Raw genomic sequence first — 19169 nt, forward strand, 5'->3', positions numbered from 1 at the left:
TTTCAGAGGACAGGGTTCCCAGCACCTACATGGTAGCTTACAACCATCTGGAACTCCAGCCCCAGGGGATTCTACATCTTCTCAATTCCGTGAGCCCAGGCATGCACATGGTATACATACATGCAGGAAGGCAAAACACTTAGACACATAAAATAAATAAGTCTTTAAAAAAAAAACTTTAAGACCCTCAGAAGACAAAGAAGCCAACACTCCCACACAAAGGTTAGTTCAGTGAGTAAAGGGGTCTGCCATCAAGCCTGAGTTCAATGACCAGTGTCCAAGTGGTGTAAGAAAAAAAAAAAAAAAAACCAATGCCTGAAAGCTTTTGCCTGAAAGCTTTTGACTGACCTATGCACATGTGCAGTATGATATGTAACACATGCAAAAAAATTTTAATTAAAAAATGTAATTAAGGGCTGAAGAGATGGCTCAACAGTTAAAGAGTTCTGACTGAGTTTCCAGAGGTCCTGAGTTCAATTCCCAGCAACCACATGGTGGCTCATAACCACCTATAATGGGTTCTGATGTACTCTTCTGGTGTGTCTGAAGACAACTGCAGTATACTCATGGAAAGAAAGAAAGAAAGAAAGAAAGAAAGAAAGAAAGAAAGAAAGAAAGAAAGAAAGAAAGAAAGAAAGAAAGAAAGAAAGAAAGAAGAGAAGGAAGAAGAGGAGGAGGAGGAGGAGGAGGAGGAGGAGAGAGAGAGAGAGAGAGAGAGAGAGAGAGAGAGAGAGAGAGAGAGGAAAAGGAAAGGAAAGAAAAGAGGGAAAGAAAGGAAAACAGAACCCAGCTTCAGATATTTCGTTATAGTAAAAAAATATAATTAAAAAAAAAAGTTTTAAAAGTAGTCCCAGAATTTGGCAATGTAAGTTGCAAGCACATCCCCTAGAGGAAGCCCATCATCAGGGCTCCACCAGGACCCCATGGGTCTGGCAAAGTGCTCCCAACTGCCCAAGAGCAAGATGAGTTGGACTGGTGCAGAGTAACCAGTCTGGAACAATCAGTTTCACACTAATCTACAGCACACAAGGAACCCGTGTTGGGCTGCTAGGAGACTGGGCAGAGCTGGCCAGAACGCACTGTGCCAACAAGCAGCTCTGGAGTTGTGAGACAGATAACAGCTTATACTGCTTTTATAAACCGTCAGGAAGAAGGAATTTTCAGTTTTGATTAGAAAATAACCAGTACTTCAGGGATATGCACAGGAATCTCTACAAGCATCATGTGACGAACTCTTACCTTTGGCTGGCCCCTGAGTTCCAGACAGCGATGTTGCCATGTACATGGGGGGAAAAAAAAAGGAACAAGAGTTAGCAAAAAAAAAAAAAAAAAAAGTATAATTTAGAAAACTCTTTTTGAACAGCAAAAGATAATGAATGTAAATTTTGCAATAAGAAAACAAATACCAGCAAGCTCACACATCTATAACCCATACTCAGCAGCAGGAGAAAGGCGGATTAGGAGTTTAAAGTCAGTCTGAGCTACATACCAAGTTCAGTATCAATCTAGGGTACATAAGATCCTGTCTCAAAGAGGAAGGGGATCAAGAAGAGGCGGCAGGAAGGGAAGGTAAAAGAAAAGGAGATAAAAAAAGGAAAAGAGAAAATACTACTTTTGAAGTCAAACAGTAAAAACATAAATTAATACCAATGAAGGGAGGGAACAGGTTAACCTGACGAACCTGTGACTCTCCAACAGGAAGAAGGACCTGAGCTCTAAAAGAACTTAGGGGCAAGTCTTAAAGTCCTAATAGCTCTGCCTCTGAATTTTTGCTCATCTTTGTATACACCTGCGGTGGTCTGAATATGCTTGGCCATTGGGAAGTGGCACTATTAGGAGGTGTGGCCTTGTTGAAAGAAGTGTGTCACTGTGTAGGTGCACTTTAAGGTCTCCTCATGCTCAAGTCCCGCCCAGTGTGGATGAGAGTCTCCCTCTGCCTGCCTTTGGATCCATATCAAGATGTAGAACTTTCAGCACCATTTCTGCCTGCATGCTGCCCTGCTTCCCACCATGATGATAATAGACTGAACCTCTGAAACTGTAAACCAGTCCCAATTAAATGTTTGTTTGCCTTCATAAGAGTTGCCTTGGTCATGGTGTCTCTTCACATCAATAAAACACTAAGACAAACGACTCATAATTCATCCTTTTCAAAAGCTTGACTTCTGAGCCAAGTGCAACTGCATTTCTCTGTAATCCCAGCTACTACAGGAAAGGAGGTTAAGCCAAGAAGACTATAGGTCTGAGGCCAGCCTAGCCTATATACTTAAATCCTGTCTTTGTGTGAAGAGATGGCTCAGTGGTCAAAAGCTCTGGCTGCTTTTCCAGAGGACTGGGATTCAGTTTTTAGTACCCACATGGCAACTCACAACTGTCTGTAACTTTGGCTCCAGACAGTCTGACACCCTCTTTTGCATCCTCAGACACTAGTATGGCACATTATACACAGATATACATGCAAGCAAAATAACCATACAAATAAAAAATAATTAAAATTTTTAAAAATCCTATCTCAACCTCTGCCTCTGCCTCCTGATGACTGAGGTTAAAGGCTGCAACACCATCCTGTCAACAATCATCTCTTTCAATTTTAAAACTTTAAGGTACTGAAATGATCACAGTTAAAAATATACAGAATCTGACTTAACAAGATCCCACCCTGACACACTCTAAAAAGAACAAACATCACAAAGAGCTGGAGACTGGAATGTAACTCAACCCATAGAATGCTTGTCTAGCATACTTGACACACTGGGTTCCATCCTAACATAACCCTGCATAAGCCAGGCATGTTAACACATGCCTAAAATCCCACTACTCAGGAGGTGGATCAAGGTCATCCTTGGCTACATAACAAATTAGAGGCCAGTCCCCATATAAAAGCCTGTTTGAAGAAACAAAGAAAGAAAACAAAGAGCTTGTTTTAATCCAGCTACCATAGGAATGATGCTGTTTCCTCTTTGGGACTCAACTGGCAGTACCAGCAACCAAATCACAATCTATGATGACTGAGTTTTCTCTCGTCACTCCTCCCCCAACCTCCTTTCTACACATAGAATAAAACTGACAGGACTAAATCCCTGTACTGAATGAACTCACGGATGGGATGTTTCTCAGCCTTCACAGGCAGGTCTCATTAAGAAGTTCTTATTTCATTAAAAGTCCAGTCCACTTTTTTCTCAGTATCTGGAATATTCCATTGAGCATCATTGAGAAAGCATGCTTGAAGAATGAGACAAAAGAGGCCTCAATATTCGAAAATACCACCAGCAAACCAACCAAACTACTAGAACTCCACAGGACCTACTGGGGAACACTGTAAGAAGTGGGACTTCTCTTTACTATTCAACCAACGCTATGCCAACCAGTCTGGTCCCAGCAATAGATTATCTAAGGAGAGGAGAGAAGCTGGTTAGGATAACCCATAGGAATGAGATGCTTCACTGGGTTACTTGTTCAGTTCGGTACAACTCATTTTTTGGGAGGGGGGAGGGGAACAGGGAGGGGGTAGGGAGAGGGGAAAGGGAGAGGGAGAGGGAAAGGGAGAGAGAGCAAGAGAGAACACTCAAGGCTTTATACATGAATCTTAGGCAAGTATTCTACCACTGAACTACATCTCCAGTCCTATACAACACTCTCATTTACAACAAGATGAAAAGAAAACATCCATAAGACCCATTATAACTCCCTATCAGTGATAACCTGCAAAGCACCAAAGCCTTACAACCTCTGAAAATCTCATTCTGAGAGCAGTAAGAATAGGATCTCCACTACCCCCTGTCAGGGACCTCGGAGTCCCAGTGTAAGTAGCCCTGTGCCCCACCACCACTGCAAGAGTTCACAGCCCAATAGCCAGATTAAATTTCTTCTCCCTTAAAAGATCATGTCCGTTAGCACCTGGAATTTCTCCTTATGCAAATGGGGCATCTCCAATGCCCTGGTCCTGCCTGACCAATGATGTACCCACAAAGTCCCTACCCACCCCCCAAAGGTTTAAGTAGCCTTTGTTTCCCCCATTAAAGGATCTGCCTCCCTGAAGCTGTTTCCCTGGGAGTTTGTTCTGGTTGTGTTCACAACCGCTTCCCAGGGCAGGTGGAGAAGCGGAGCCTGAACAGTACAGGCTATCTCAGCACTTCCATATTCCACATTCCCACACCATACAAGGCCATGCTATCACTGCTGATGCCCTCTGACCCCTCTGCTTCCTTAAGCCTTCCTGCAGAGCAGAAAACCAAAAACCAAACCATCTCCCTCAAGGATTCATCCATAAGAACCCCCACCACAGTGAACCCTTCTCAACAGCAATGACCTGAACTACTACCTCTACTGTACCCTGGCCATCCATCCTCTTGACAGCAGTTCTGGCTGTGTCATTTTGGGCAACCTGTGACCTCTAGAGAATGAGGTTCTTTTTTTATCAGAGACCAATATAAGCTTTTGCCTACTCAGTAAATAACTCCTGTACTCTGTAGGCAACCTGGCCCCTGCCCAACACCCAAACTACACCATTCACCTAGCTTTCCTTCCCTAACACAGAGCACCCACTGCTTGCTCTGGGGAGGTCAGCACGACTTTGTCAGCCTTGACCTGAGAGGTTCTTATTCATTTGTCACTCTCAGCTTGATTAAATTTTTTCTAGTAGTCACTATGTCTTTAAACATTCCTGATATTACTCTCTTACATATGACAGTATCTCTGCAGAACAGACCTTTTACCACCATCCCTCCTTCCCCAAACCACCCAGAAACAGTAAGGCAAGTGAAAAATAAAAATGCAAATTCCACAGTCAAAAAATTAGGAAACCTTTTAAACTGAAGGACACAATATGAAGACAGAAAAAATATATCCATAGAATTTAAAATAAAATTAAAAAGTTAAAAAGGTCAGGGATGAGTGTACCAGGTATCCCAGGAAACAAAGGAGACGAATCCTAAAAACAAACAAGCAGATGGGATTCTGTTTGAAAGGAGTAGGCAAACCCTTCCAGGTTCCAACTGCCTTTAAGAAACTCAGGTTACCACCTCTGACACACAGTCCTTTGATAAAACATCTCTAAATCAAGAAAAGTGTTCAACAACCTTCTTCTACTACAATGTTACCACACTGGCTCAGAGCAGAGAACAGCGTAGACCATGACTATGGGACAGCTAGGTGTGCTTTGTAATGTCTAAGACTTTGGGCATAAGGAAACCTTGATCTATAAACGCCATGATTTCAAACTGTCATACATTCAAGAATCATCAATTAACTCAACTGATCACTAACAAACCCCTGGACTTTTCTCCTCTGTCAAACACGCATGCCAGAAGAAGTATAAATTCACTGTCTGGAACTGGAGGGATGGCTCAAGAGCACTTACGGCTCAACAATGAAGACAGGAATTCAGAACTCAGTACCCACATCAGGTGGATCACAAAAAGCTGTAACTCCGGCTCCAAGGGATGTGAATGGCCTCCTCTGGCCTTCACAGACACATACATGCATATATATTCACAAACACATACATAAAATAAAATACAGTTTTAAATAGCCAGTCTGCCTTCATTATAAGAAGGTTTAAATTTGGCCAGAGAATACTGATCTACTTTCAGTGCCTTCTTGTAAAGCATATAATGAGTGATTCATACTCACTTGAGTAACTACAGACCAAAATGACAAAGGTTTATATACAGAGATTGCTGGAACTTTTTGGACTAGTAGAAGAAACTTGTGACTTTAACTTCTCTGAGTTCTCTGATGTCCAAGAGTCTGAGTCTGCATTTTCCTCCTTAGTGGACCACTGTAACTAAACTCACTGGGGGAAAAAAAAAAATGTCACCAAGTGACATAAACTAAGTCTCCCAACCTCTCAGTTCATCCTGCACTTCAGTCTCCAACATACTCCACAATGCACTGCATCCAACCCTTAGAGTACTAACCCCAAGTGGAAAATTACAAGGTTTCACATTGGGAAATGGGGGTTTCAAAATTCTCGACACTGAAAAAAAATCTAGCCAATTTCCCCCACAGCAGCCACAGCTACTGCATTCACCAGGCCCTGCCTCAGAAAATAGATTTCCCTTTGCTCAGATAGGAAAGAAGCATAAGGAACCGACTTGTTCATACCCATGAAGAAGATGACCCAACAGCTCCCACTTGTCCAGTAAATAATTTGATACTCTTTTAAACTTGGCTAGGGATGTAGCTCAGCTGGTCGAGTGCCCGCCTGCATGCAATAAGCTCTATGTTCAGTCCTAAACATCACATAAATCCAGCAGTTGGAACAGGAAGGCCAGGAGGATCAGTAGTTGAGGTCCTCCTCAGCTGCATTGAGGCCAAACTGGGCTATGTAAAAAAATTTTTTTCAAGGAAAAAAAAAGTAAGTAAATAAAATAAAAACACACCCACACTAAACAAGGGACCTCCAACCCAAATGTCACTAACAGAGGTAATGTCACCAAACTTAGTTTGCTGTCAACTTTAATTGAAGTAATGAGCAAGTCTAGAATTCAGAATGAAGTTAGAAAGCCTGGTAACCTCAAAGAAAAAGCAACAGTATGTGTGAGGTGTGTGCTACACATGTGTTCATACAAACTGATACATGGGAGATGGCTCATTTCATGATGCAATGTTGTCTGCAGTTACAATTGACTAGTGACTGGAGAAATTGAAATTTCTCATTCATTTCTATAATCGCTTCCCAAAATCTACTACTTAACAGGAGTCTCCTTAGCTTTCTTGGGTTCGACTGAAAATTCAACTTCCAAGTATGGCCAACTTCATAACTACAGGAAAACCCAGCACTAAGTTCAGTGAAGAGGGGGGACAATTCCTCCCCAGTACTGCCTTTCAAGCCCACCGGCTCTTTTTCCTCCTCACTGTCATTCACTCAGCAAAGACTCACCTCAGTCACATGGATCAAGGCTTTTGTTTCATTTTGTTGGAGGAAGGAAGCAGTAGAGTTTTAGCTTCCAAACTCTCAGACTAGCATCTGCAACCTGAAGCAGATTAGGGTACAGTACTCTAGCAGGAATTCATTAAGAGTTCTGTCCTGGCCTGTGTCTGGCTAGAAAGACTAAAGATAGATCAGAACACAGCTGATCACAGCTGATGACAAACTCCGACCCTGAACCTTTGTACAAATCTGCCAAAAATAGTCAGGCCTTGGTAAAAGACACCCAGCTTCCCTTAATTTTGCTACATTTACTACTTAATATCAACAAAAGAAAACCATGCATACACCCCACTTCTAGTTAGCCTGCTTCCAGCTTCCTGGGACCAATAGCTCCAACTCTGAGCACTCTGTTATAGCATTCCCTAAAGTGATGGCCTCTATGCTCCTGTGTGTGGTCTTCATTTAGAAATCAGAGGCTGACCAGCTAACACCATAGATTTTAAAAAAAAATGAAGCTATCAAAACCCAAATATGAATGGAAGGTATCAACAGAGTAATAGTAAGTTATAAATGTGTGTCTTTATCATATATTCAAAACAGACAGAAAAGGAATGAACATGAGAAGAAGAAGTGGATAGGAAAAGAGTTACTGAGAGTTAAGAAGGAAGTTGTGTAATCCCAGCACTGTGGAAAGAGGCAGGATGATCAAGAATTCAAAGCCAGGACAGCAAGATGGTTCAGTGGGTTAAGGCACTTGCTGCCAAACCTGATGACTGAAGTTCAATGCCTGGAACTCACATGGCAGAAGATGAGAACCAATTCCTGCAAGTTAGCCCCTGACCTCCATGGATACCTTGGTACATCCATGCCTAGACACGCACACACAAAGTAAATAAAAATGTGATAATTAAAAAAATGTTCACCATGCAATGGTGGCACGTAACTTTAATATCAGCATTAGGAAGGCAGAGGCAGGTGGATCTCTGAGTTTGAGGCCAGCCTGTTGTACAGAGAGAGCTCCAGGACAGCCAGAGCTACACAGAGAAACCCTGTCTCGAAAAAACGACAACAAAAAGTTCAAAGAGAGCCTTTGCCACATAACAAGTTGGTCCTAATTACTAAAAATGAAAGATATATGTACAGCACTATGGAAAGAACTAGATATTGGAGATTGGTTCTAATTCTTTGATTCAATTGGGAATCTGTGTGTTTAAACGCTAAAGGTCCTTGTCCCCAGTTGGTTTTTGATCGATCAATAAAGATGCCAATGGCTGGGCATGGGGTGGGACCCTTAGAGTTTCATGGGCTAGGATGCAGAAAGGAACAGAGGAGAAATGTCATAACTCAAAAAAGAAGGATGAAACATAGGAGCAGCAGGAGAAAAAAGCCAACCAGTCAAGTGAGAATTTGGATGAGTGGCCACTGGCCACTTCCCTGATTGGGCCTGGAGTATCAAGGGTTTAGAAATGCCCAGCCTTTGAGGTAGCCAAGGCATTTTAAAATTAACTGGGGAGAGAAGGAGGGAGGGAGGGAGGGAGGGAGGGAGGGAGAGAGAGTGAGTGTGTGTGTGAGTTTTCCACTTTCAAATCTAGATAGCTCCTGGGCAGGTGCGTGAATGTTGACCTGCTGGAAGCCAAAATGTTAGAAGGTACCTTTGTCTATAACTCCATTTTCTGTATTTTGAAATACACAGTCTTAAACTGTGTTGCACACTGGCCTCTATCCATCTTCCTGCTTCTACCTCCTGGAGTGCCAGAACTATAGGTGTGTGCCACTGGACTATGCTGCTCCCTTTTCCATGTAGGATCAGCCCTAGCTCCTTGACTGTCTACCATTCACAAAGCTTCTGCATGCCCAACCTCAAATTTTCAAGGAACAAGCCACCACCTTGTAGTGCATCCCAGATGAACACCAACCAAATGTCAGTAAAATGGGACAGGTGTGGTTGAGTTATAAACTTGTTATATCACAAATTTCACCCATTCTAAGTGTATATAATTCAATGATAGTTAGCAAATGGCAAACTACCACCTCCACAATGGATGCTTAGAACACCTCCATCTTCCCAAAGGCTTCCTCCTGCCCCAATAGTCAGGCCTACAATATGTCAGGTTCTACATTAGCCTCAGGCCACCATATGCTACTGGAGATTTGTTTTTCCTCCTTGTCTTTTCAAGACATTTAATATGAAAAGAAGTATACATGATATTGTCTCTTGTGACGTAGCACATCTGTGAAGCTCATTCCTGCAGAGTGTGTTATCACCATTAGGTTTCTTTCTATTACCATATTGTATTTTGTTTATTCATTATCAGCTGGGCCTTTGAACTGCTTCCAGTTTAGGGTCACTAGAAAGCACATTTGTAGAAACATTCAACAATAAGTATTTGTACATACATTTCTTTTTATTCTTCTTGAAGAGATTTCTAAGAATATAAATGTTAGGTCACACGGTGTGGTTGCTTATGCCACTACACTTACATTTTGGAAATGTCAAACCACATACCAAGCATATGTTACTGACTGACATGTCTCCAGCAACACATGAGAGTTGGCACTGTCTTTCTGATAACATTCAAGTTAGAACACTGGGCATCTCACCACAGCTTTTGTTTCTTCTGAGAAAGAATCTGGCTATGTAACTCAATCCTCCTGCCACTGCCTCCAAAATGTGGGATTATACTTGCCGCCATGCTCAGCTATTGAATTCTGTTTTTTTTTTTTTTAATTTAGCATACACACACACATGTCTATATTTATGTATGTGCACAGAAATGTGGACACCTGCAGAGGCCAGAAGAGGCCTCATTGGATCCCCCTTGGAACTGAAGTTGCATGTGTTTGTGAGCTGCCCAATGTGGATGTTAGGAGCCAAACTTAGGTCCTCTGCAAAAGAAATAACTGTTCAACCATCTCTCCAATCCTGTGAACTCTTATTTCAAAATGTAATTGTGAAGCCAGAGAGATGACTCAATGGTTAAGAGACTCAATGGTTAAGAACTGGCTGCTCTTCTAGGAGCTGAGTTTGATTCCCAGCATCTATATGATCACTCATAACTGTCTATAAATCCAATTTTAGGGGCTTCAACGCCCTCTTCTGGCCTCAGTGAGCCCTGCATATACTTGATACACAAACATGCAGACAAAACACCCATATACATCAAATAGAAATAAAGTTTTTAAAATGTAAACTAAATTGTACCCAGCATATATTCCACTGAATATAGGAGCTGGAAAACTGCTTTAAAGCATTCATCTTCATATGACGATATTATGTGCAAACAAACAGAAAACTCCCTAATCAGTACTCCTATTTCAGAATATGATAGTGTGTAAGAACTTATCTCCAAAAGCAGACAATGCCAAGAGACCAAAGAAAGAGGCAGACAAAACCAAGCTTGCCCAGCACAGTTTATCATAGAGCACATCTTTGGCAGCATCAAGACAGAAGTGTCTCTTCATGTCATGGCAGAAGCAGGGACTTCTATGCTAAGTTACATTTAGATGGCTGAAGGCACACAACATACCTGAATTTCTCAAAAAAGAAAAGCTATTAATATATCAAGTTGATACTTGATTCAAGAAATGGACTGGGAATAGGCAGCTGGCCGTGAATGCTCAACTGATTCTCTTAATTACTCTTTATCAAACAAGATTTGCAGTGAGTACCAGGGTCACCTAGTTAGCATGATGGTGGTCACAACCACAACATCTAGGGTTACATCAGGCTGGCCTGCTACCATTTTCTTTCACAGCAGTGACAAAGAAAGATGTACCTGAAGCACTGTTTAACTTAGTCTAGGTCTCTATTTTTTTTAAAATTTATTAAGAATAATAGAAACTTCCAGGTAGTGGTAATGCACGCCTTCAATCCCAACACTCATGAAGCAAAGGCAGGCAGATCTCTACATTTGAGGCCTGGTCTACAGAGTGAGTTCCAGGACAGCCAGGAATACACAGAGAAACCCTGTCTTAGAGAAAGAAAAAAAGAAGAAGAAGAAGAAAAGAAAAGAAAAAAGGAGGAGCAGAAAGAGGAAGGAGGAGGAGTAACAGAACCCAAGCTGGTGATCTAGGTCAGTGGTATAACACCTGCCTAGCATGTAGACAGCCTGAGTTTGATTCCCAGCAGATGCATGCATACACGTATTTATACATAAGAGCTCTTTTTGCCACTGCTACATGTCAAATGCCTGCAAATTTTTACTTCTTATAACCTACAAAGTAGGCCTTGAGCTGTCTCACGGTGCTAAGGCAGAAAGATCAAAGAGTCAATAATTCATTCATCAACAATGTTGGGATTCAGACCCAGGAGTACCACTTGAAACTATGTTCTTTCCACTTTAACATTTGATGTCAGTCCTTTCCCAACACCCCACTTCCTCTTACCATCCGGTCCTCTAGCCATGCCACAAGATGTGAGAAGACAAATTAAAGACAATGTAGTTTAGGAAAGTGGAGACGAAAGTGCTCATTTAAAATGACCTGGTTTGGATTTTGGATTTTTTTCCCCCTTACTGGTTTTTCTCATCTTTAAATAGAGTGTGCAGCAAAAGAAAGCAGGCTCAACAGAAAGATGTGGAGACATGCATGCATGAGGCACAGAGCTGAGGTTTCTACAGCTACTAGTTCAATCTTATTGAGGGAGCACAGTCCTTCCTCCTTCTTTGTCCTGTTTACCAACCTACGTCCACTCTTCCATGATGGCCTTAAGAACCTCCAGTGCACAGAGCAATGAAATAACCCTGACAAACACAACACTGATAAGTAACTCTCCAAGGAGAATTGCTGCCTAGATAACCTGTGTAAGCACTCAAAGCAGTCCACCTGCTCCCTACATCAAGAGCACAGTAGTTCCAAGCCCAATACTTACTATTGTCCATTCATTCAGCAGGGACAAGGAATTGAACAGTAAACCCACTTGGAAAGCACAACCAAAGCCACTTCTCCCAAAACTTCATCAGTATGTAATGTGACACAGGGTAGTCACAAAGGGCAAGACTGGGCTTCAGACTTTAAAAGCCTGGGTCTGAATCCTATCTACCTCTTGCTATGTCACCTAGGGCAACTACCTTAACCTTTCTGGGCTCCAGTAACAAGGAGACTAGAGAGATGGCTCAGCAGTTAAGAATGCTAACTGATCTATGAAAAAATATGGATCCCAGTACCAATGTCTGGCCTCTCACAAACACTTAAAACCCCAGCTGCAATGGAGCCAATTCCACCCTTCTGACCTCAATGGTCACCGGCATATGCACATACACACATACACACACAAATAAACCTTTTTTTTTTTAGTCCTGGCTGTCCTGGAACTCACTCTGTAGACCAGGCTGGCCTTGAACTCAGAAATCTGCCTGCCTCTGCCTCCCAAGTGCTGAGATTAAAGGAGTGCACCACCACTGCCAGCCAAATAAATCTTTTTAAAATTGTCTAATTAGGGGCTGAAATGATAGCTCAATGGTTAAAAGTCTTTGCTGCTTATGTACAGGGCTCCAGTTTGGTTCCCAGCACCTACATGGCGGTTCACACTTAATCATGTAACTCTAGTTCCAAGAGGATCCAGTGCCTTCCTCTGTCGTCCACAAGTACCTACACACATGTGTGTAAATGCACACAAACACATAAAAATAAATCTTTAAAAAGAAAAGAAAATCCACATTCTGCAGAGCTCCCTAATCCTTTACAATGTGACTACATGCAGCAACTAACTACAGGTGATCCTGCTGCCAGACTTGCCACATCAGCCCCTTCAGCTGATACACTTGGCAACCACCAGCCCAAAGCTTGCCAAGTCTGAGGTATTTGATGAATGTTTATTGAAATCAGAGACTAGGAGCTAAGCATGGTGATTGTGACCTATAATCTCAGCATTTGGGAGATGAAGGCAGGAGGACCTTAAAGCTAGTCTCTGCTAGGAGGTAGAGGTATCCTGGTCTACATGAGACTGTATCAAAATAAATAAAATTAAACAGAAGCTACTAAGCAACTACTGTTAAGGAACTGGTCAGATGGCTCAGTGGTTAAGAGCACTGCCAGCTCTTGCTGAGGATTTGGGTTTGGTGCCCAGCACCCACATGGCAGCTTTACAACTACTCCAGTTCCAGGGGCACCCTGTAGGTTTATATTTTTCAAAACCTAATCCAGTAAGTGTACTCAAATGTTCCAATCTCCCTCTAGTCCACCACTCACCAGAGGTAGTGGTAAGGAAAGTTCAATAGGGCAAAGGAGGATGTGGACCTGTTTAGAAATAGTTCCCTGGGGCGTTCCAATCTTTGTTGTCAGGATATCAGTAGTTCAGTTCACACAAATCAGCAGCCTTAGCTAGATCCACTCACAAACACCATTCAGAAATCAGCAACAGCAGTTCGATCCAGAAGAAACCTTGAGGCTCTGTCAATTGGCCCAAGTCCAAGGAAGCAGCAAGAATCCACTGGACCACCACCTGATGTTCCCTGATATGCCTCTCTTCACAAAGTCACAACATACAGATCAGCAAAGAAGGCAAGGTGAACCAATGCCACACGGCATCGTCCACTGTCTGTTGTGTTATATTTATACCCTTTCCAAACATCACATGTTCTCTCAAGCATCTGCTCTAGCAAAACATCGCATGCCTTTTTTCCAGGCAGCATCCACAAAAACACATGTCTGTTCTCAGCAAAACATCCTCTTATAAGACAGTTTCCAGAAAAAAAAAAAAAAAAATCACATGACACAACTGAGTCTCCAAAGAAACCAGAAATTCTCACTTCAACACCCTCTTCTAACCTCAAGTGCCAGGAATACACAGAGTGGATCTTACAATAAATGTAGGCAAAACATTCATACACATAAAATAAAAATAAATACATGTTTTTTTATTATTATTATTTAGATGAATACACTGCAGGTGTCTTTAGACACATACTAGAAGAGAGCATTGAATCACATTACGGATGGTTGTGAGCCACTATGTGGTTGCTGGGAATTGAACTCAGAACCTCTGGCAAAGCAATCAGTGCTCTTAACCACTGAGCCATCTCTCCAGCCCAGGGTGGTGTTTTGTTTTGTTTTGTTTTGTTTTGTTTTGTTTTTTAAAAAAGCCACTGTTGAGGGCTGAAGAGATAGATCCGCAGTTAAGAGCACTGGCTGCTCTTCCAGAGGTCCTGAGTTCAATTCCCAGCAACCACATACTGGCTCACAACCCTCTGTAATGGAATCTGATGCCCTCTTCTGGTGTGTCTGAAGACAGTGATAGTGTACTCACATATATAAAATAAATAAATCTTTTTTTTTTAACCCACTGTTGAATCCCACTATTGGTCTGTAAGATGAAAGGAAATTTTCAAATAGGGAAGTAAAACATGGGAATGCAGAAAGGAACTGAGAAGCCAAACCTACTCCATCTTGGGACCAGCCTCCATCTTAAAAGAAAAAAAGCCTAAAAAATCTGTCCTACAGATAAACCCAAGCTACACCTAAGTACCAAAAAGGACTCCATGACTTGTCCTTGGCCCTTACAACAAAATTACTCCCTAGCTACTTCCTAACAACAGTCAATCAAAGATTAGTCTGATGGTTTTAGACGTACTTTCAGACTGTTTATGATTGTTCATGGTAGTCATTCTATTAGATGCTTGCCAGGCTGGACACCCCTCACTTGATCCCATTTCCTATAAAACCTTGTCCAACTGAGGGTTCAAGGCTGCTCCACCTTCCTGTCCTGCTGTGTCAAGGTTGGATTAGAGGAGAGCCCAAGCCCGAACTTATAATAAAGAGACCTTAATGCAATTACATCAGAAATGGCTCCTTGTGGTCTTTTGGTTCATGAACACTTTCTGGCACAACATAACATCTTTGAGAGACCATGAGAGTGAACAATATTTGCTCTTTACCAACCTGAAAACCATCACTGCCTTACAGCAGATGAAAAAAAGCCAGCCAAACATTCTGATCATAAATCCTACCATAATCTGAGATAAGGGCATTTCACACAGTGTGGGTTAGGGAATAGAATAAGGTTAGCATGGGCTTCTAAGACATTTTTTGTGCAATTCATGAATGCCCATAATGTCACAAGGGCCAATGCTGAATCTGATCTCAACCAATCAGTACTTGAGACCAGGAACTAGCTAACCAAACCCATCATGAAAACTGTGTTAAGTATGTTTTACTAAGACTGGCTGTAAGCATTAAGATTCACGTAAGCATATGGTGTGCAAAGCTTTAGACCCCAATCACTTACCTACAGAGGCTACCGAAGTTCAGGTTACTTTTATGCCTACTCAGCTTAGACTCTCACCTGTCATATTCCACAACTGTGAAAGGAGGTTGGGAAATATTCCCCAAAATGTCTAGTTAGAGTTGGCCATACTAACCTAACCTGTCAGTCACTATCAGCTCACTGTGAGGCCAGGAGCCTCTTTTCCTAGACAGGGAAGTCAGGGTATGCTGCATTTACATAGGAGTGGGGGTAAAGTCAATGCAAGGCAGCCGGGGATGTTGTCTGCAAGTTAGTGCACCCCTGCCCTCACAGAGCCCCTCCCACCTTACATTCGCATGCATTCTCATATACAAGGCCAGAAAATAAACCAGATCTCAAAAGGCTCCTTTGCTTCATGTTGTACAAGCATCTTATGACCATGACTGAGTCACCGGAAGACTGCACATTTAGGAAATGCACCAGAGTCCCCATCTAATCAGGTGACTATGGTGGTGTAAGCATAAACACTAGCTCAGAAACACCAGACTTTAACTGTTACATAAATTTTGTCTAAGTTGAAAACTGAAATGTATAGATTTCTGGGCTGGAAAATCCTTCACCTATTCTTAAAGCTTGACATTCAGAGAGCCTTTCCATATCTGGCCAGTCTCATGTTAGCAGCCTCTGACCTGATATCCTATCTACAGTTGCATACTACTAACTGTCCTCCACCGTGTCATCAGGGTGCTCTTGTGCTGAGTGAGTAGTCTGGAATCACAGAGCCAGACAGGCATAGTTTTGACTTTGAGCAAGTTACTTAATCTTTCTGTGCCTGTTTCTCATCTGCAAAAGACAAATAATAAAGGAGATTAGAAAAGTCAATACAGGGGCATCCTTGTGGCCAACCAGGCTCCTGACTTTGCACTGTTCACACGGGGCTCATCCTCCCTCTTTTCTCCTCCTACCCCAAGGCCATGCTGTCCTCTATATCCTAAAGACTCTGACCTCTGAACCCTAAGCACAGCACCCTCATCACATATAAAATATACATTATTTTGCATATAAATATAAAAAACAGTCATCCATTTGATCAACCCAGAGATAATGGCTGGCATGTGATCCAAAATTCCAACCAAGGAGGCCAACTCTAGAGCAGGAATTCTTTTTTTGTGTGTGGGGGGTGGAGGGGAAAAAACATTCAGTTTATTTTCAGACATAACACCATCAGCAGGTAAAACTATGACGAAGTCCACACATTCATTCACAGGGCGTGAGAAAGCTGGTGTATTCTCTGTAACAATACCCACTGTTCACAGTGTAAACAGATGAGCAGGCGAACCAGTGAACACTTTATCACAGGGTTCACTTACAATCCCAGAAGGAAAGGCACAACTTGGCAAAAAACAAACAAACAAACAAGTTTTAGATCCTAAAATCAGGTGCAATAACAACTCAGAGGAAACACTGGTCGAGAATCTCCATCTCCAGTTGGCAATGGCATTCAACACTGCAGGAAGAATTTTCTACCCAGGAACAGAGAAGTAAGAAGTTAGAACAGGAATTCTTAACCATAGAGACTGGAGAAGCTCTATGAGCAGAGTTACAAGTGCCACTTCTCAAGACCTTATCATAGAAACAGATGCACCCTTCAATTACTAATGTAGCAATGAACTGTAGTTTAAGCAGAGCCTGTGACTCTTATCACCTGCTTTTCTATCACATTCTAATTGTTGCAAATATTTGTTTGTTTGTTTTGGGGGTCCACAAATGCAAACGCACCTGCAGAAGCAGAAGAGGACATCTGATCCCTGAGACCTGCAGTCACAGGGATGTGAATCTGCCTGACACGGATGGGTACTAGGAACTGAATTCAGGCCCTGTGCAAGAGCAGTACATACTTCCAACAACTGAAACATCTCTCAGCCCTGTTGCAAATATCTTTAAATATCATATACACCCAACACGCTGGGCAGTCGTGGCGCATGCCTTTGATCCCAGCACTTGGGAGACAGAGGCAGGTGTATTTCTGAGTTCAAGGCCAGCCTGGTATACAGAGTGAGTTCCAGGACAGCCAGGACTACACAGAGAAACCCTGTCTCGAAAACCAAAACAAAAAAACCAAACATATACACCCAACACAATTTCAAAGTCTAAGTAATTATCTTTAACATTCGATCTGGCTGGTTAGCACAGTATTAAGTGCATATCACTACTATTACACATTTCTAAAAACATTTCTGATAACTATACTTCAGCACAAATCTGGTCTCCTTTATGCATTTTTAGGAAGGGTCCACTGGTTCTATCAGCCAAAAACGTTCCTGACCAAAAAAAAAAAAAGAGTTAAGATTTCTGCTCTGAAAGCAGGTTTTGCATGCTCCCAGCTATCTCTTTTTCTGACCAGCATTTGATAGCAAATACTAGAAATAATTTTTCACTGAGAAAATGTACGGCATTAAACATAGATCAATCACCAAAACTAGATGCAGACGCCTCTTTTCTGGGAGGGCAACTCATAAGGAGAAGCCAGACTCCTAGCCTGCTCCCTTGGGAGCCATGCTCTTGGGTGGGACCCAACCTAGTCCTGAATATTGATCTGGTCAGAATACCTGCTTCATGTGTCTCCAGGGAAACTTTCCAGTCAGGTACTTGTCTGAGTGCTGTGACCTCACTGGCCCCTAGCAACAGCACTGCATGACTAATGTTGTGGCTGTCTGCTAATAAGCATGGTGCAGGACTCAGCAAGGTTAAACTGTAACCTACCTCCTGGTGGAGGGGTTGGGGCGGAGACTATGCCCTTTTGCCTAAGTCCAATCATAGAAAGCTACTATAATATCTCATTATAAATAATCACATGGCTTAGATGAGTCTACAATATCCTACTGAGCTAGCAATAGCAAGCTCCATGAAGCCTAGAACCACTGTTTTCTTCAGGTCAATGTTCCTAAAACACAATAAACTGTCACTGAGTATATTAATGAAAACAATATTCTTAGCTGTTGATGTGTTTCTCTGACTCCAGAATATGATTTCCCTTCTTTTTCTCTCTTTCTTTCTAATTTTAAAGCAAGTCATATTTACCTTTCCCTTTATCAGTCACCTTGCCAAGATCATAAAAATTAGGTGTCAATCAACAGCATAGGCCATAAGTGGAGATACATACCTATAGTCCTAGCACTCAGGATGCTAAGGCAGCAGGATTCTTGTTTTGTTTGTTTGTTTGTTTTGTTTTGTTTTGTTTTGTTTTGTTTTGTTTTGTTTTGTTTTTCGACACAGTGTTTCTCTGTATAGCCCTGGCTGTCCTGGAACTCACTCTGAAGACCAGGCTGGCCTCGAACTCAGAAATCCGCCTGCCTCCACCTCCCAAGTGCTGGGATTAAAGGCGTGCGCCACCACCGCCCGGCAGCAGGATTCTAAAGAATGCCCTGTCTCAAAAAAATCAAAACTAGTAATAATAACTATAAGTGAATGCTGCTTGTCATCAATGGAAGATCCAAAACTTACATTCTTTATTCGCTTACATTTCCAAGGATTGTGAACTGCCTATTAGACTTCTGACAGCTTCTAAGCTAATCAGAGTCCTTCTAGTCTGAGAATGACAGTTCTTTGTACAACTGTAACCAATTCTGAGCAACATTATGCCAGTTGATGCTCTTCAGAGAAATCCCACAATCCTGCCATCTGGCGATTAATAAGCACATTTAACTCATTTGTGATACTGTCAATGAAAAAAAAAAACCTGATATAGCTACTACATGCTCAACCCAATCAACAAATTCTTATTCACTACCCAGTACAGACCATGTTCAAAAAAAATGTCTCTTAAAATACAATATAGTCTAACAAATTATCAGAATAAGTCTACCAGGACACAACAGCAATTATCATTACTAAGTATTATCATGAGCCAGGTGCTTACATAAAGAACTGGGCATGCCCACTACAGCGTCCATGTGCTATATAGAGCCACCACCTCCACCTCACAGAGAAGGCAACTGAAGCTCCCGGAGGTAATATGAGCTTCCAGATTTACTCAGATGGTAGTGAGGCCCAGAGTCTAAGCCCTACTCTTTTTCAATCAACACTGTCTCTTCCCATCCTATAGCTAAGAGA

At 42.0% G+C, this 19169-nt stretch overlaps 1 protein-coding gene across 3 annotated transcripts in view; it reads right to left on the bottom strand.

Annotated features, from left to right (window-relative positions):
- Kif13b (kinesin family member 13B) overlaps positions 1-19169 on the bottom strand; it is a 146889-nt gene that overhangs the window by 97814 nt on the left and 29906 nt on the right. For all 3 annotated transcript variants that reach the window (XR_013109314.1, XM_034497345.2, XM_034497344.2), the window contains exon 3: positions 1240-1252. Coding sequence is in view for 2 of the 3 variants with exons in the window: in XM_034497345.2 (XP_034353236.1) it covers positions 1240-1252 (13 nt within the window). In the remaining variant the exon portion in view is untranslated. The remainder of the gene's footprint in view (positions 1-1239; positions 1253-19169) is intronic.

Source organism: Arvicanthis niloticus, chromosome 3, assembly GCF_011762505.2.
Source record: "Arvicanthis niloticus isolate mArvNil1 chromosome 3, mArvNil1.pat.X, whole genome shotgun sequence".
NCBI classification, from domain to species: Eukaryota; Metazoa; Chordata; class Mammalia; order Rodentia; family Muridae; genus Arvicanthis; species Arvicanthis niloticus.